The 20,306-nt window shown below is 36.0% G+C and overlaps 1 protein-coding gene across 2 annotated transcripts in view; it reads right to left on the bottom strand.

The window, feature by feature from the left end:
* Positions 1–20,306, bottom strand: part of GYS2 (glycogen synthase 2) — a 72,283-nt gene that overhangs the window by 17,691 nt on the left and 34,286 nt on the right. For both annotated transcript variants that reach the window (XM_002823016.6, XM_054526946.2), the window contains exons 4-11: positions 20,041–20,223; positions 14,755–14,899; positions 9,098–9,215; positions 8,792–8,912; positions 6,267–6,373; positions 5,550–5,609; positions 4,991–5,069; positions 4,092–4,205 (exon numbers count right to left, since the gene is read on the bottom strand). In XM_002823016.6, the coding sequence (XP_002823062.1) occupies positions 4,092–4,205; positions 4,991–5,069; positions 5,550–5,609; positions 6,267–6,373; positions 8,792–8,912; positions 9,098–9,215; positions 14,755–14,899; positions 20,041–20,223 (927 nt within the window). The remainder of the gene's footprint in view (positions 1–4,091; positions 4,206–4,990; positions 5,070–5,549; positions 5,610–6,266; positions 6,374–8,791; positions 8,913–9,097; positions 9,216–14,754; positions 14,900–20,040; positions 20,224–20,306) is intronic.

Raw genomic sequence — 20,306 nt, forward strand, 5'->3', positions numbered from 1 at the left:
TGAAGAAGGAAGGAAGGAGGGAGGGAAGGAAAAAAGGAAGTGAGGAAGGAAGGAAGTGAGCAAGGAAGGAAGGAAGTGAGGAAGGAAGGAAGGAAGTGAGGAAGGAAGGAAGGAAGGGAGGGAGAGAGGCAGGGAAGGAGGGAGGGAGGGAGGGAGGAAGGAAGGACAGACTGAGGCATTTTTAAATTTGGGCTGCAGTCTGTGGCTCTTCCTACATCATCCTTCCTTCCTGCTCTCTCCTCATGGGTATATTGACCTGCATGACCTGCATCTCCCTGCCTGTACTTGCTTTCGACCCCTTCATCCTTCACAGGGCTTTCCTCTAATTAGTCCTTTGCATATCTAATCTCACCTTGGCGTCTGCTTCTCAGAGAACCTAAACAGAGATAATACATATGAGAATGATTGCTGCCTCAAATAACTGAGTTCTTCTAGAAAAACAGACACATAACATTTTTAAAAACACAATTTATTGTAATCACTCCTGTAACTATAGTAGATATAAAGTGTCTCGAGAATGCAGATAAGGAAACAACTGTTCCTGTCTGGAGTAGAGGAATGTGTGTTAGGGAAAGGTGCAAGGAAATAATGACTTTTAGGTTGGAGCCCAGAAGAATTGTTAGAATAACAGATAAGAGTATTTCAGAAAAAGATGATAACATCAGGAAGGACACAGAGGTATGAAAGTGTTACGTATGTTTAGGAAATAAGGTACTTTTCCATTCCTGGAAAATTGTTTCACTGATGTAAAACACTTTTAAAACACAGATCAGCAAGGCATTCTTCGTTTAGAGCTTCCAATTTCAATGAACCTTCCAGCCTCAGTCTTCCCAAGGGCAAGGGAAGCATGAACTATTGCCAGCTGCATGACCCATCCCTCTTTTTCCCACTTTCCCTCATCCCTCCCTTCTGTCTGCATGTATTGTATGTAACATGTGCCACGAAGCAGACAGATCCTCCGAAAAAGATCTATAGATTTAGATAAAAGTGTGACACAAAATATTCTGAGAAAAACAGAAGTCTACAGGGAAATAAACTTTCCCTGCCTCTACTATTTCCTTTCCAGGAGACAGAGAGAGAGAGAAAGACCAGCTTAGGTTAAACTATATGAGAATGAGGCCTAGTTAGTACTGACATACTCTGCAATGAAGTATAAGTCTCTGTGGATATAATAATACTAAAAAATCAAAGGGATAGATTTTTCTCTCTCTTAGAAATTATTTCTGTCCCTTAGTATTATTTTCACTTTGATGGATACATTCCTGCATTCCCAGGGATGTAGCTCACTTATTATAGGAGGTGTGCTAGGTGTAGATATTTCAGAAATACAGAAACACAAGTGAGAAAATAAAAACCACTTATAATGAAAGTGGCCCCATTGTCCTATAGAAATAATACTTACGGGTTTTTAAATAAACATGGAAATTGACATTTCTGATCTTAAAACTTGAAATTTACATTTGTCTCATCTGAGTTCCTCCCTCAGGAAACTGATTCTCAGGTAAGGGACTGAAGCTCACCAGATCATCACATCCAGACAATGAGATGCCAGACCCCTCATTCCTCATGATTGCTTCTTTATCCTTTCCTAATTCCTGTTTTACATTCCTTCCCTGCTTATATACATCCCCCAATTTTAGTTAGATGGGGAGATGAGTATGAGGCTGATCTCTCATTCTCCTAGGCGGTAGCACCCGAAAAAGCCTTCTTCCCTGGCAATACTCATTTCCTCAGTAACTGGCTTTCTGCCCCACGAGCAAGGGACCCAGATCAAAAACCTGGCATCTCAGTAACAATTCTATGGCCTAGGGCCATATATGTGCATATGGATATGTTTGATATAAATGTTCCACAGCATGGAACATTTTATAAACTGCTTGCGTTACTTAATGCTGTATCATGAGGTCTTCCTACAATTAAGAAAATTTCTCCTACCTCAATTTCTGAAATATTTTTCTTTTTATTTTCTGTTCTTTCTTTCCCTGACTTTTCTTCCTCTAATTTTCTCTTAAATCTTGAAGTTTCCTTGGATTGACATTTTTCTCTACTCATTCAACCTAGTCTTTTTTATTTTTGTTTTTGTGTTTTTTGTGAGACAGAGTCTCACTCTGTCACCCATGCTGGAGGGCAGTGGCACAATCGCAGCCTCTACCTCCAGGGCCCAAGCAATCCTCCCACTTATGCCTCCCTAGTAGCTGGTACTACAGGCGTGTGCCACCACACCTGGCTAATTTCTTGGTATTTCTTGTAGAGACAGGATTTCACCATGTTGCCCCGGCTGGTCTTGAACTCCTGGGCTCAAGCGATCCATCTACCTCAACCTCCCAAAGGGCTGGAATTATAGGTGTGAAGCACCACACCCAGCCCTCAACCTAGTTTTGAGTGTGTCAGGGTCCTCATTCCTTGACGTCCACTGTTGCCCATGCACCAATATCTCACCTTCAAGGTTGCCCTCATAAGCTCCAGGCCTGTGTTTTCTCAGTGCCCATTAAACATCTCAAGTTCTATATCTCACATGTAACTCAAACTCAATTCATCAGAAACCGAACTCAGTTCATGACATGACCCTCAAACCAGTTTCTGCGAAAGACTTGTTTTGATTTTTAGGAAGCATTGGTTAAATACTAAAGCCAAGAGGCTATTATTCTTGAATTTTCCCTCTTTCTTACTCCCAGTATCCATCAGTCACTAAGGATGACCTTTTCTACGTGCAACCATCTCTCCCATGGTTTTGTAAAAACATCAAAGGGAAAGAGGGTGAAGGCCAAATTTATTTGTCTGATTTTTTTAACATGGAGAAATGTAAGGAATATTTATAGATAGCAAGAGAAGAAGCTAGTTATAAGAATGAAATGTACAATACAACAGAAGGAAAAAAGATAAGGCAAGTTTCCTAAGAATGTGGGGATTGCAATCTTAGAACAGTTGTAAGAAACTGAGGAAAAAATGTAAGGATAGGTCAAAATCTATATTCGAGGCCAGCATGGGGGGACACTGAAGGAGTTCATAATTTATTTAATTATGAATTAGGTCATCTGCTAAAAATGAAAGAAAGAAGTGAAAATGGGGTCATTTGAAAAGATTTGTTGTGGCCATTTGATCCTGAACATTAGTGGACGGAGCTTAGTAGAGGTAAGCAATTATCTGTTTGCATGTTCATCTTTGTCTTCTATATCCAAAACCATGCCTGGAATACAGCTGGCCCTCAGTAAACATCATATAGTTTAAGCTCCACAGTGGCAGAAACCAGCTCTTATTCATATAAATGCCCTCAGCAAGTAACATTGTGCCTAGTCATTGTAGAAACTCAAGTCAAAAGAATGAATTGCTTTATAGAAAATTTTATAAAAACGTTATCAGCCACATTCTCTGAAACTGGAAGTTCCTCATACTATCCCCTTAACTTGAACTTTATTAGAAAGAAACAAACACTATTCACGTTAATATCAACGATTCCTTCATTCAAATAATTCTTAGAATAATTGGCATCATTAAAAAGTAAGTAATTTCTGGCCAGGTGCGGTGGCTCATGCCTGTAATCCCAGCACTTTGGGCAGCGAGGCGGGTGGATCACAAGGTCAGGAGATCGAGACCATCCTGGCTAACACGGTGAAACCCCGTCTCTACTAAAAATACAAAAAATTAGCTGGGCGTGGTGGTGGGCGCCTGTAGTCCTAGCTACTTGGGAGGCTGAGGCAGGAGAATGGAGTGAACCCAGGAGGCGGAGCTTGCAGTGAGCCGAGATAGCGCCACTGCACTCCAGCCTGGGCAACAGAGCGAGACTCCATCTCAAAAAAAAAAAAAAAGAAACAAAAAAGTAAGTAATTTCCTTATGCTTATTAGCAGTATTGTACAGTGGAAATAAATGCTAGAATTATAGCTCAAAGCTATGAATATGCTTCAATTTTCAAGAATTATACCAAAATATTCATTATACTTTAGTTATCCAAGACAAGAAACTGAGCCAATTTTCCTTTAAAATACTTAAAATATTTCTTGTAGATGTAAATACAACTAAGGAAAGCTAATAAATTCTCAGAAAATATATTTTATGTAAATTTGAAGTTCCCCACATGAACAATTAGTTCTACCTTGACTCTATCTGTGCGATTGTTGAAAAGTCCAATCCGTCTAATGGTGCTGAGGATGGGGTCGGTGGAGTCATCAATCATGTTGTGCGTGGTCACTGGGGGCAATGACTGTCGCTGAAGTATGAGAGGGAAGGAAATGTCAATTGCGGAAAGAATTAATAAGGGTGACTAATTTCAACAATAGGTCATTGACATTTCATCCAACCTTCACACCTTCAGTCTTTTGAGACGGCACTAATGGTGATGACTAAGTCTTGTGTGTGTGTCAAAGGAAGATATGGATTGAAGGGTTGAAGAATCTCCTTTGCATACTATGAACACATGAAGCTTTTGTTTTCCACCTGCAGCTACTATATGAGAGACCTGGACTTCTTGATTGCTTCGGGGACTTATTTGGAATATAAAGGTGTCCTGAAGTCTCGACTTAAGATGAACTTTACTGATTTCTTTTAGCAAGGCTGTCCTCCAGTACCTGATTCTTCCCTATTATAACAAGCATTTTGATGCAAGCCTAACACATTTGTTTTATCTCTTTTGTAATAATTCCACTAGACTAAGAAATATTCTTTTCTCTAATGTGACTCAAATTCTATGTTTTGGAAATACTTAGGACTTTTTTGTAGTTACTAAACTACACACAATTTTTATATTGAATATATTGATTCAAAAATAATTTTGCAAGCAAGTGGAAAGACAAGTTTCATGAGATTTTTTAAAGGAGCCCTTAAAACCACTAATGAAAAAATGTCCAAAGTAATCATTTAAGTGACTATGTGAGAATGTCTTTTCTAGCCTCAGGTCTAAAAATGTTCCAAATTAGTACATTCCAATAAATTAAAATACTGATTAGATAGAATTTAATAACTGTGAGACATGGTGAGTGCTTTTTTCCTTATTACCTGAGTTGAAAAGATGGCTCTTTTCATAATTGTTAGATCATCTCGATCTAAAATATTGTTCATGTCAGGAATTTCTCCTCTGCAGGGAAAAAATGTTAATAACAAAAATAAAAACAGCTGGCACTAATTCAGTGATTCCTAAGCATCAGATTACATATTATATATTTCACGTATTTTAATAAATAATGTTGATTATTATATTAAGTAAATGTGTTCACATAGACTTAATATTTAAGTACATATTTAACACACATTGTCAATATATATTTTGAATTAAAATCTTATGAAGTCTCTCTCAGCTTCAGATTGACATATCAACCCTTAATGAGTTCATCATTGAATTAGAACTTGCCTGCATATAAATGTATTTTATTTGTACAGCTGTTTACAAGTTTTGTCAAATGAAGGGTAAAACACTGTTCACATGACATAACACATTTTCAAAGGTTATTAATTCCTTTATATTTGGAACAAAATTAATAAGTTATGATGTCTAAATTGTTAAGTTTGAATAGTGAAGCCTTAAGTGATTGAAGTAGAAAGCATTTCAAGCACCTACCTTAATAACGCATCATAGAGTTTTTTTCCAAACTTTTCCTTCACAGAATGCGCAACGTCCCTGTTTGAAACAGAAAGATTCATCATTTAAACAGTATGACAATGTTTAATCTTTATTTGTCATGATAATGCTGTTTTGTTGACATTCTTTGAAATTACAGGTATCTTTTCTATAGTCTCTTCTATTATTTTACTACTTGCCAATTCAGCTTAAGTTGACATCTCTAAAGCTGAGGCAACAGAACACCATGGCCAGCCCAAAGAGCTTAAAATTTTTTTGCTTCATGATGATTGGAATAGGTTAGAGAGCAGAGAGGGGGAGTAGATGGAGGTACAGATGTAACAAGACGGGAATTCATTGATCATTGTTGAATCTGAACTATGAGTATAGAGGAGGTCATATTACTAAGCTTTTTACTTGACATGTTTTTAGAATTTCACAATAAAAAGTTAAAAAATGTTTGACTCATCTTTAAAGATTTCTACAGAGCCTTGTTCCTTCAATGGTAGCTCATTCCAAAATTTGTATAACACCTATAATGTTATAAACATTATGATAATCTAAAATAGTAGTATGATGAAAAGAGAGTCAAGTATTATTTGTCTGTAATAATCTTAAGGAAAAAACAAAGTTCAAGGTGATACATGAGATGTCATTCACTTAAAAGAAATCTTTTCACATTTATTGCTTGAGAACATTCACAGGACGTAAGATTACCACAGCTGTTTTCGCACTGCTTGTCCTTTCAGGGTTTCCACGTTGAAATTATTTGTCTTGGCAGGCATAATGAAAAACACCACCACTGTGACATCACTTTTATGCATCTGATGAGGAATTAGAAAACACAACAGAGTCAACTATCAAAGATTTTTAAAAAGTATGATAGATGAAACTTAAACATTGAAAAGTAGAGTTTTAAAATATCAGTAGATAAAAGGTATAGTTATTTATGATTCACAGAGAGATTATATTCACCATCCTGAGACTTTTTCAGAAATTTTAATTAAAATCAAAATAAATTTTAAATTTTCAGTCAGTACTTGTCAATGAACAAATTGACTTTCAATCAGTATTTGTCAATTAACAGTTTGAAAATTCAAACAAAATATTTTCATGCCTTTGACCATCTAGAATAGATAACAATTGCTATTGATGACACTGTGCTTTTCTGTGGTTAAAAAAATAGCATGAATGAGAGCTAATATTACAAGACCAAAATTAGTTCTTTAAAATTTCAGATTGGAAGTTTAATGAAGATTTAAGCTTTGGTAAAAGCTAAAATAATATTTCAATTTTTTTGCTTATTCACATTGATGAATGACAAATAGATTATTTACACTTTTCTGCTAAATGTCTTGATTCTCATGATGTTATATTTTGGTTTTTAGCCCTAAAGTAAAGAAACAAGCACATGCTGAGCGCTTTTGGGATAGCAGGCAGTATGCTGGGTGCTTTAAATCTACTACTAATAATGTATAATAGGCATTTCTCTCTTCATTTTATTAATGTCAAAAGAAAGGAATGAGAGGTTAAATATTTTGTCTGAGTTCCTATAACAGGTTTGTGCCAAAGCTGACATTTAAACTGCTGGCTTAGCATCTCTCAAAAGGAAATGACTTGTTAAGAAGCTATAAGAATGAAAGCACAAATCACTTGAAATCATGAACCTTTATGCAGGTTTATGTGTTCTGGAAATGACTGACTAGCTCCAGAGTGTGGGGCACTTTACCATCTAGTACATAGCCTTGGCCCTCTGGGGCCTGACACTTTATTAGGGAAAGCTACTGAAGGCATGCAACAGGAAACTCACCCTAGGAACAGCCAATGTGCTATCAAAGAATAAATGTACTATGTGGAAAGAGAATTCCTTCTTTTAGCTTCTCCAAGTATTGCAGTTATCTTTTATGTCTAGTATAATAGTAATCAGTCTTTTCTTCATATCTATAAATAAAGTGAATATGTAATAACTATATAAACGCATTTATTAATAGTGTCCCTAAAGACTGTATATGTGATACAGTTGTGAGTCCATTATAAAGCTTGTTGAATGAATATATACTAGGAAATATGAAGTAAGATTATTTAAGAATAATCTTTTTAGTCTTCAGTTCTATTTTACATAGTTGGATTTTATTAATGAATCGCTTGCTTATTAATGTGACTTTAGCAAATTTTTTTAGCACATTTGGTATAATGTCTGCTCTAAAGCAAAAAATTTATGTCTAAGAAATAAAACTTTAACTGGAGGGTAGTACAGAACTCAGGAAAGTTTAGATTTTCTCATTATCTCATTAAGATTGAAATTCTACACTCTTCTCCTGTGAATATTTTCCTATTACTTATTCTATATTTTTATGTGATGGGATTGGAATATAAACCAATAGCTGCCATCAATAGCTATGACATGGTATCTTTTTTTGTAGTTGCTTCTATTTATGCATATTGTATTGCTTGGTTAGTTGAGAACCCACTTTGTATCCCACCTTCCTGAGTAAAAAAATGATTTCACATTGTTGGGAGTAAGAACCTTCTTTTTCCTCCTTCATGCTTTCATGTGGTGTGACATCCACTAGTTCAAGAGTTTAAGACTGTCCGTCGCAGGGAGGTGGTGTGGCTGGGGAGGTGAGTGAACCGAATGTGTATGTGTCTGCCCTGTTCTACAGAGAGTTAGTGCTGTCCGGTTTGGCTGCAAGCTATGTGGCACATGCTACTCTGAAGGCCTGCTTCAGTCGGGAGAGGAGAGTGATGGTCAGAGCTTCCTATGATTAAATGGCTAAGAGTGATAACAAGGTTCAGTATTAGGATGCGTATTGTCATGTGCGTAAGCCACATCTTCCATTATGGTCTTCACTGATTTTTTGAAAATTGATATTTTGCTCTCCATTTACTTGATTTCTCTATATTTATTTTTCAATTGATTACAAACTCATGTGAGGGAAAAGGGATGTTATAATGACTTATTAAAACATAGAAGGGGAGAATGGAATAAGCTTAATGAGATACATAATGGGATAAGTTTGAGATTCTCCAAAAAAAAAAAAAAAAAGACAACATTATAGACAAATACACAAGCCAACAGTGTGGTAACTCCAATATGTAAATTGAAAGGCTGAAGCCATTTTTAGAATATGATTATCGTTTATTCTCTTGAAAACTGTTTAAGAAGCCAAAAGATTCTTCACTTCCCACAGAAGAAATTTCTCCCTACAAGAGTGTTATATCATGTCCTAGAGCTTTCTTACCCTCAACAGGAAATTTAGCCTGGATAAGGATTCTAGGAAGATGTCAGCTCCTTTGTTTGAAAACTCATACCTCCCAGCAATGAAAAGGAACAAAGTCTTTTCAAGATCAAAGTCGAGATGACTAAAACAAAACAAAACAGTTTCAAATGAAATACAGCAACAGTAACAAAATGTACACATGAATTCTGTTAATGTACAAAGGGGGCTGGGAAAGATAAACATTTACTATTACAATTCTGTTTTCTCTCTACCAAAGATCCCTCATATCTGATGCTTCTTTTTTTTTTTTAATAAAGAAAATCATACCCATAGAAATGACCTCGAACAAAATCTTGGATTCTGGCCTTGTACATGGCGTGTAGATTTTGAAACTCATGCACTGCTGAAAATTTCTTAACATTCAAGCCATTTGGAGTAACTACATCTAGAAAAGCAAAACAAAATTATTATGAAAATTCTCTTTTCAAAGAGGGTAACATTGTAGAAAAAAGTATTTTAAAACTATAAAGTTAGATGTTTATTAACATTCTACTTGCTGACTACCATAAAATTTAAAATTTATAAAACTTCCAGTTCATAAAAAATTCATAAAAATTCACAACAAATTTGGTCTATTGATTGAAATAGGAAATCAGAAATGGCTGACCAAAATAACAATGAGGGACTGGTACAATGAAACAGGTTAATCAATAACAATAATAATGGTTATTATAGTACTCTTTTATTGATTATTTAATGTGCACCAGGTGTTGCTCTAAAGGCTTAGAGTGTAACTCAATCTCTTCAACAAACCAAGGGAGTGAGTGCTCTTATCTGCATTTTCAGAGGTGGAAACTCACGCACAGAGTTGTTTAAAGACCCCGTCCAAGAACACACAGCTGGTAAGTCAAAGCAGAATCCATGCAGTCTGACCCCACATACTGTTTCCTTAACCCCACACTAAACTACCTCCTACCATCTTGTTTTCCACAAGTGTATGGGACACCTTTTGTGCATTTGGAAAATTGGAAAAGGCAGCCTCTTACTTCTAATCTCTATTCTTATTCCTAACACAACTGATTCATTCTTCCCAGGAGATTTTGTTGCTCAGGCAGGAAGACATTCTTGGTTTTCCAAATATTGGTCTGTGACAAGAAAGAGAGGGACCACTCAGAGCGTATGATAGAAACCACCTACTGAGTTGAATACATGGGTTATCAGATTTAGTAGCATAAAGCAAAAACAAGAAAAAAGAAGCTATGTTTAAAAAAAAAATGTAGCACAGGGCTATGAAGATTTTTGTAATTTTAAGAATCTTTTCCAGCCTGGCCAACACGGTGAAACCCCATCTCTACTAAAAATACAAAAATTAGTCAGGCGTGGTGGTGTGCGCCTGTAGTCCCAGCTACTGGGGAGGCTGAGGCAGGAGAATTGCTTCAACACAGGAGGTGGAGGTTGCAGTGAGCTGAAATCACGCCACTGCACTTTAGCCTGGGTGACAGAGTGAGACACCATCTCAAAAGAAAAAAAAAAAAAAAACAATCTTTTACAGTTAGCTGGCTATTTTCTTCATATGGTTCCACAAAATCAATCCAGGCTTTTTGGTCATTTTTTGTGGAAAATAAAAACTTACTGATTTTTATGAGTTTTTATTAAGTAATCTGACATTTGTTATACTCTTTTACATACATGGCCACAGTAGAATCAATTTTAAGTAGCCAAGGTTTCCAGTGAAAGCTTTCATGTGAATAATTCCTAAATGAACTATATAATGTGATTCGTATAGTATGACAATTACATCTTAAAATGTGTTTATCTTTCTACAGCAATTATGTAGGGCTCACTTTGTGCCAGGCCCTATTATATTTGATATATAATAATTTTTTAAAATCCCTATGAGGTCAATTGTTTTCACTGTCCCCATTTTACAAATGAAGAAACTGGCCTGCAGAATATTAAGTCGTTTGCCCAAGGTCAAGTAAGCACAAAGTAACAGAGGCTGGATTTAGAACCAAAGCAGCCTGGCTCAGGAGTTTCCACCATTTTGATGCAGTGGTGTCATACAACTGTACCGTACAAAAAGCTATAGAAAGCAAGAATGTGTGTGGATACCAGCTTATTATGGATTGTAATCCTCAGCAATTTTCTAAATTGTTTCACAAACAATTATAAAAAAAAGATCTGTGTCCTGAAATTGTCTGTTTATTAGCCTAAAGGGTTAGGCCAATGAGGTCTTCTAATATCCATATTTATAACAGAATAATCTCATATGCACAGACCTATGTGCAGACATATGTTGGTAAAATTTAACAAAGAGTACTCCAGGAAAAAGAGAGAAAAAGAGAAAGAGAGAGAGATAATTTTAGTATTTGCCTTTCTCCAAGGTGTAAATATTCCCATCATGACTGATTTCAAGCTACCAATGTAAATGCAGAGTTGGGAAGAAAGGTGCAGTAACACCATTATAGTATTTCCATCCATGAAATATATATAAATATAAATATATATATATATATGGATGTCACTGCACCATTATATAGGTTATAGGTTTTAGGTTATTTGTATATAATTGTGTGCAGTAACATATAATGGTATTACTGCACTACTATATACAAATAACCTAAAATCATAGTAAAATGTAGTAAAATAACTAGGAAATGATGTTAAATTAGTTAAATTAATTTGATTAGCTAATTTAATTTAATTAGTTCATATAAGTACATGAATTATTACATAATAAATTAGTGTATATAAGTTTTATGCTCATATCATTTAAATTTTTAAAAAATCAAAATATTGACCTTGAAAAATCTCCTTTTCACTTCTGTTCCATAATTTTTTCCTTTCCCTGGAAGCAACATTGGTCACTAATTTCTTGCTATTGTTCCCAAGTAGAAGACAATGTCAATGTTACCCACCTTTCCGATGTTAGGGAACGCCAACACAGAGGCAAAACGTTGACTAAAGGATGGTATTAGCTAGAGTTCATAATAAGGTATTAGCATGGGCTCAAAAATCAACAATTGCAACACTGTTAATGACTATATTAAAGGGAAAATGACAAATGTTTTTAAAGCAACATAGGATATTTAAGGCATATGTTGTATTCAGTTTTGTATCTGTAATTAGTAAACTTATCATACTGCCTTCTCTCCAATATTTTTAAGAAAATATCATCTTTTCAACATCTTAAATTATTTTGAGTCAAATTTATGGCGAAAGCATAATGATATAGTAATAAATATAAGCTTTTACCAATTATTATATGGTGATATTTTGAAAATATCTGGTCCCGTGCATGTTTTGGACCCAGCCAATTTGCCTCTTGCTCTGTAGTTGTGCCCTCAGCATTACAAGTAATGGCTGTAGTTAAACTTTTAATCAGGGAAGACTTCAAGAAAAATCAAGGAATACAAAGTCATAGTTACACTATGTGATCCTTTTTTTTTTTTTTTCAGAATGCTCTTGGGAAGGTTTGTTATGTTTAATGATCTACTAAAAGTCCATTGACCTTCTTCAGCCACAAAATGTTCAGAGATTTCACAATTTCCATCAGAGCCAACGCATGATTCTACTGCAAGTCTGAAGAAGACAAGATTGCAGTGTTTGTAGTTTCTGGTAGAACTTCCAGAGAAAGCTAGCTTGTGGGCATTCAGTAATAGATGAGAACTTGGGGAAAATCTAGATAGTGATCCATACAAAATAATAATTGTTGATATTTTCTAAATCTTTACAATGTACCAGGCACTGAGCTGAGTTTTTTCCATATGTTAACTCTTCGAATCATTGCAATGATTCCAGATAAGAGAAAGGATTATCCACATTATGCAGATAAGACACAGAGAGCTTAAGTAACTTTTATAATGTCACACAGCTAGTAACGTATACTCAACATAAAATCATTTTTGGTACTGAATACAGGCAGTTTGGCAAAAAGCTCATGCTTTGACCACTATTCTGTAGCTATATTCTTAAGAAAACAAAAATTTAAGAAAATAGTATATAGAGAAAGCAGGACCTAGAATAGAATCTTGGAGAATGTCCACTTTGAAAAGTAAAAGAAAGTAGAAAAATGATTAGAGGCACCAGAAAAGATTATAGTGGAAAGAAAGTAGAACGTGCAGTGTCATGAAAAATAATGGAAACAGATGTTCACCGCCTTTAAATGCTAGAGAATACAAAGAAAAATAAAAAACATTAGATGACCCTGAATTCGATGATTTTTGGAAACGCAATTTTAGGGCAGAGTTGGAGGTTGGAAGCCAGAGTCCCAGGGGCTAATGAGTAGGTGAACCTAGCAATTACGGTTTCCTCTTACAAGATATTTGGCAGCGGGAGAAAGGAGGAGATGGTATGATATTTGGCAGGGTAGAAACCTCAAGAGAAATTTTCATTTTAGAATAGGCAAAAACAAAGAAAGCATTTTTGTGAGCTCAGAGAAAGATACTGTAGACAGGAAAAAGGAAGATCCAAGAGAGAAATGAACATATTGATGGAATAAACTCCCAAAAGAAGAATGAGAGTAAGAATCCAAGCGAAAGCAAGAGAATCCTTGGAAAGAAAAAAGGCTACTATAGGTTCTTAATGCTGCCACTGTTCAAATTAGTTGGGTTCTTTTTCTATCTTGTTTTTTTTTGTTTGTTTGGTTTTTGTTTGTTTGTTTGTTTTTAATCTAGCACCTTGAAATACCTCTTCTACACATTCTACTATCTGAAAGGACAACTAGAGACAAGACCACAGGAATTAAGCAATGAGGATATATTAATTAGGATGATTTCACTGCAAGTAATATAAACCTACTAATGCTGGCTTAAGTATAATAACAAGGAATTCATTAATAGGATGCCAGAGTGTCTCATGGCAAATATTTAGCTGAGCCTTAGGAATGATTTTTAAAAGTGGTCAAAATTGGTTGGCCGCGGTAGCTCACACCTGTAATCCCAGCACTTTGGGAGGCCGAGGCGGGTGGATCACGAGGTCAGGAGTTCAAGACCAGCCTGGCCAAGATAGTGAAACCCCGTCTCTACTAAAAATACAAAAATTAGCTGGGCGTGGTGGCAGGTGCCTGTAATCCCAGCTACTCGGGAGGCTGAGGCAGAGAATTGCTTGAACCCGGGAGGCGGAGGTCGCAGTGAGCCGAGATCAGGCCACTGCACTCCAGCCTGGGTAACAGAGCAAGACTCCACCTCAAAAAAAAAAAAAAAAAAAAGTGGTCAAAATCATTGTGGAGAACCTCGAGTTCTCTCTCTCAGTCTGTTTTTGCTTCTTATAACAATTCAGTATAGTTTAATCTTCTTTGCATCCAGTGCAACAGAATAGAAAAATGAACACTACCAATAGCTTTGAGCTATTGGTCGTGTTCCATTATATGATAGTGCATTCAGAGACTCGTTTGAATGGGAGCATTCTGATTGGCCTAGCTTATGTCAGATGTCTTCCTTTGGGCCAATCAGCTGTGGCCTGGTGACAGGGCCATGTCTTATGAGCATGAGTTCTTCACATTGCAAGCACTGCTTGGGTCTGTAGACAGTTCCTGGAAAAATTTGCAAGGAATCTGGGGATAGGTGATATAAAACGTTTCTACCGACACAGCACCAATGAGGCACTATTACAAGATGTAGGACTGGGATAGTCTCACACAAATCTCTACTTTATTGGCTTTCATTTTCTTAAAAGACAAGAGTCAACCGAACTTCCTTACACATACCGACTCATTATGACAACACAGGTCATACCGAGGTTATTTCAAGCATAGCTCATTTATTCAACAAGCACAGATTGAACACTTAGCCATGTTCCAGATATAGCTTTGAGTTGGTTTCCCTGCAAACCTACTGAAATTGAGAATTAAAACACATAAAAAGAGCTGCGTGGTAACTGAATGCAATTTTTCCTCAAACTACTACTTCACGATGGAAAGCAAAATCCTCACAGTCTAACATCATTTGGAACTGAAAGATAGGTGATCCAGGGATAATAATTACCAGGCTTTCTCTTCAGCATATGTTCGGCCTCTATTGCTGTTATTTCAGAAACCGTGGTGAACACGTGAGCGCAATGAACGGAAGCTCGCTCCATGCAGTACCGGTGGTAAATCTGTCTTTCCCCAGCCTCTTTGTCAATGTTAAACTGTTAGAAACAAAAATAAAACACACATTTGCTAACACTGGTCCTTCTACACAAGCTAAACAAAATCACACATTTCACCAATTGGCTTACCTCAAGGCTGTGTAAAATTTTATGACCACAAAAAAGTAATAAAAACTTGAATTAAAGCCATTACTACAATATACATATGGACTTACACTTTAAAAGACATTGTTTACTCCATTTCTCCTTCTAAACTGCAGTTTAACTCCCTAAGTAAATGATGCTTCTACCTTGCTGTAATCACATAGAATTCTTGAATTTTTGACATTTTAATTACACTTTTACTTATTCTGCATCTTGGAATACTGAGCTAATGCCTTTCTCCAAAGTCTTTTATATATTTTCCCATGAACAGTGAAACAAAGTTGACATTAAACTTGCCATCGAAAATAAGAATAATTATTATAATGCTTAATTCACTGAAAGGGAACCTGAAAAAAAGAAAGACAAACACTTTTCCTTGGTTATAGAACTTCCCCTGTATAATTGCAAAGAGTGTATAGCTACTCTAGTTAGATATTGTGCTAGATTATGCAATTATCTATACTTCTGGGTAGTTTAACTTAAAAAAAGTCAAATTCCCAGCAATCACTTAAATAACTGGCAACAGTGTGGGCTTTTGCCATTTCACTTAGTTACTGAATGTAGTGTCTCACACACCTGTATATGAAACTATCAGTGTCTAAGACAGAAAGAATGTGTAAAGTTTCTGACATTATGTAAGTAGGGTGCTTTTCATAACGAAGATTGTTAGTAGCTCTTCAGCACTAGTGTCAGGCACTCCACTAAGCACAATAACATTTAATTCTTATAAACTACTGAGACACTTATTTTGTCTTCATTTTATGGAGAAGGAAATTGAACCTTTTAGAGGTCAAGAAACTTGTCGAAGATCACATTGCTATTAAGAATCTTAGTAGAACCCTAATTTGATTCCTAATCAGCCTGACTGATGAATGAATAAACTCTTGTATTCATCTGTTTTTATATCATTGAGACTTCAACTCTATCAACAAGTTAGTCCCAATAATTATGGTATCATAGAGAGAAAAATACTAAAAAGAGACCCATTAGAGGAATCTCATGATAAGAACAAGAAAACTCCTAGAGCATTCTTTCATAACTGTAATATTTGGAATCATCTCTCTGAAAATGTTTGAATCAGGTTGTATATGACATGCTTGGATCAGCAGAAGTTTTCTTAAAAGCTCTATGTGGCCAGTCTAATTCATGAAACCAAATCTCTCATTTAATCAACTTTTTTGAGCAATTTATGTGTATCTATTAACTTTAGGAAACTTATAAATTAATGGAAAATGGATAAAAAACAGGTAGAAATGAAATGAGTATGTGTCTGAATAAGTTATAGGATCAAAGCAGCACTGATTCACTCTGGCTGAAGGTAGGCAAAATTATCTCATACTACACAGTAAGTGTAGTCAGTATCAACTCTACAAATGTAAGACTTTCAGGTGCAAAGACGAAGACTTATTCATCTTTCTATCTCCAAATTGGTTGCATGAATAAAATGGCATTTGGACCAGGATATGAAAGTTTAATTCTGGGAAAGTTATTTTTAGCTGAAATGCTAGCTGCCCTAAAGAATAAGTATAGAAAATGCTATGGCATGTGGAGGAAATAGCAGGACATCTGATGTGACTGTAGCATTGGATGTAGAATGTAAGAGACAGGGGCTGGTCAGATACAACAGGGCCAGAACACTGAAATCCCTGAAGATGAGCCTAAGAATTTTGCCTTTGTCTTGTAAACAAGAAAAGCCACTGTGAAAGTGTTTGTTTAGAGGTGTGGTAAAGACATAGCTGAGGTTCAAGAAAAACAACTCTGGAAAGAAGTAAAGAATGTTTTCTATCCCGTTGAGTATTTTGTGAATTTCAAATGAGATAACAAATGTCAAATGTTTAGAAAAGTGCTTGGCATATGGAAAGTGCTCAATAAATTTAGCCATTGTTATTATTAATTATTATTATTGTTGTAGAGAATCACATGTCACAGATAAGACAGCATTTAACATTTGGACATTTAGAGATGGGAGGATAGATTTTCTAAATGAGCAGGCTGAGTATGCACAAATACAGCGGCAGGATAGCAAGAGCCTGGAGACCCCGTGAGAGGCCTTGGGTAAGTCAGGCGGGTGTGCATGCTTCTGCCTTTCCCTCCTCCCATGGGGCACGCTTGTCTTTTAGGTCTGTAGTATGCGTGGCGATTCCTGTGGCTTTACAGAAACCTTATCCGTTTACACATGTTGTCCACTCTTCCACATATTTATGATTATACCTTAAAATTTCTGTACAATAATTCCAACATAGGACATATCTGGACCTGGTCTTTCTGACAATGGGTTTTCACTTTCTTGCATTTTAATATATCTCATAATTTTTTATTGAATTCTGAATAATGTGTATAGAAAAACAAAAAACGGGTAAAGTACATATTAATCAATAAAACACAGTCCAGTGACACATGCGGATGACCCTATAATTGAAGCTGACTAGCTCAAAACTTGATCAGAAGAAAGAGTTTAAATCCACCAAATAATTGTCCATGGCTTCCTTCCCCATTTTCCAATCCCAAATGGCACTGTCCTCAGATTTCCATCTAGGAAATTCTGTTACAATTAAGAAAAAAAAGGCCGGGAGTGGTGGCTCACGCCTGTAATCCCAGCACTTTGGGAGGCTGAGGCAGGTGGATCACGAGGTCAGGAGATCGAGGCGATGCTGGCCAATATGGTGAAAAACCGTCTCTACTAAAAATACAAAAAATTAGCTGGCCGTGGTTGCGCGTGCCTGTAGTCCCAGCTACTCAAGAGGCTGAGGCAGGGGAATCGCTTGAACCCAGGAGGTGGAGGTTGCAGTGAGCCAAGATCACGCTACAGCACTCTAGCCTGGCGACAGAGCAAGACTCCGTGTCAAAAACAAAAACAAAAACAAACAAACAAAAAAAACGGGGGGGTGGGGCAGGGGCAAAACAAGAAAACTAAAGGCTTTAGGGGGAAAAAAAGCATTTATTATGTAGTCATTAGAGTCGAGAGGATAATTGATCGATGACTGGACTTTAAAAAATGAGTTTGGAGACATATTCTTAGAGGTTCTCAGAAATTTCATACACTGGCTGAAAATGGTTAAAATCTTATTTTAAATAATGAATTTTACTAAAAACTTAAACGAGCATTACAGTTTTTGTAATTGGCTACTAACAAAAATTGTTTTCAGTTAGCAGTAATTTGAGTAAAATCGTTCTAATCTTTCCGATTTTACAAAAGTTTAATTATCTTATTCTTGTTCTCATATTTGCCCTATTTTTAGTTGTCTGAGTCAGAATTTACTGAAGCTGATCCTGGTTCCTGCATCAAAGATTAAACTATGACTTCTTCCTTATACTAAATTTTTAAAAGCCTTTCATGTATATAATTTGGTATTCTTATGTGTCACCCAAATTCTAAACTTAGTGTGAGCATGGGGGCTTCTGTTGTGTAAAATGATTACGAATTTAACCCAAAAGCTAGTTCTTGACTGCTTGTTGTCTACTAGTCATTTTGCTGGATAGAACATTTTACTAGAAAGATGGGCAGATATCTGACTAAACTTAAGTATCTCAACCAGTGAGGGTCTTTAAACTAGAGAGATGTATGATTATATCTAAAGACAGTATGAAAAATACTGCTCTTTCATCAAAAGGGTAAAATTGTAATATATAACTATATACTATAATGCATTTCTTCCTTAAAACCAAAGAAAAATATCCTATGTATATTATTAGTAGCTTTTAAAATTAATTATTTCTATACAAGATTCAAGAATTCTGAAATGAAATATTCAATCTGCTACTCTAATATTTTCTCTTTCACTGAAGTCAAAGTGCACACCTCTCCAAGAAGCATGGTTGTTGAGCTTATCAGCTTATCACAGATCACTGGTTTGCCCTTATTAGTCCATCATTACTACATACCGCTAAGAACCTCCCAGATCCCCAGGCTTTCTGAATTCCTTGGTGATTTTATTTTAAATGTACAGCTTGTGTTTCTAGTTTGACCTTTAGATTACGCTGACCTTTTTATAGGGAAGGGCTCATCAGGACCACTCATTGCTTTACAGATGTTAAAGATTTTCAGAAAGAACTTTCTTGCTCTCTAAGTGTCTTTGAGACAGTAGTATAACTTTTCAGTGGCATTATTTGAGTATTATTTGTGTATTACACACACATACACATTCTGTTTTACAGAATCCTAGAACTCTTTAAGCTGGGAAATTTTTAAAATCAACTTTCTAACTTCCTAATTTTCCTGACAGCAAAACTGAACCCTAGAGTACTAAATAGATTTGATTGTTAATATAGACACCAAATCTGCAAAACCTCTGAATTTATACTACTCAAACATTTTGTTAATATTATTAACATGATGATATAAAATATATACCTTCATTAATCTAAATTGACATGAAAAATAGAAGAAATAAATCAAAACTGAATTACTTTGGCAGGTCATAGACTCAGGTAACCTGCTAAGATGAGCAAAAATAATTTGTTGTTCACCAAGCACCCATATCCCTGTTTGCAATAACTTCTGTTTTACTTGATCCCACAAAAATGCCCCCTGTGCATTGCAAAGTTACAGGGAAAATTGAACCTATCAACCTATAATGTGGCTTTTAATCAATTGCTTACTTGGAGGATAGAAGAAATAGAGAAAGTAAGTCTCATAGTGCAAGTTTGTATGTCTCAAATCTCAATTATCTATCTGCCACTCAGAGCTGCGTGTGGATCCAGGGTGTTCACAGCACTTCCATAGCCTTAGGCTAGAACAAGGGCCCAACCTTGGCCCTACACTGAGTCTTTACTCCTACCATATCCCTCTGGAACTATTGTTCCAAAGTGGGACAGAAATCAGGCCTCTCACCTCTATACTCTAGTGTACTCTGAACAAAGTTAAACTATATGAGCTGCCTTTCAACCCAAGGGAAGCTTTATCATGAATATTGATTAGCTAAAAGGGCATTTCTGCCATCTGGTTGGCAGATGAAATGTACAGATCAATACTTAGCTTTCAGCTTCAGCAATCTGAAAGAAGGGTGAGTAAGAGGGAGGGAGGGAGGAATATTTACCTTATCAAGATGGTTGTAGAAATCAATACTTGCTGCACAGAGATACCTCCCAAGTAGTGTAGCGTGGGTTGTAAATATTGTAGCAATAGGAAGTTTCCTGGCTCGAGAAAGGATCAGTCCAATTCCAGCCTGCCATTCATGGAATTGGGCAATGACATGTTTACCATCTGCATGATCTGTCACCTACATTAGGAAAAAAAAAGCATTCAGAAAAGTTGTTGATGAAACTTGATTGTGATCATGGTCCACATCATAAGTGGAGTTAT

The sequence above is a fragment of the Pongo abelii genome, chromosome 10 (genome assembly GCF_028885655.2).
Source record: "Pongo abelii isolate AG06213 chromosome 10, NHGRI_mPonAbe1-v2.0_pri, whole genome shotgun sequence".
Lineage (NCBI taxonomy): Eukaryota > Metazoa > Chordata > Mammalia > Primates > Hominidae > Pongo > Pongo abelii.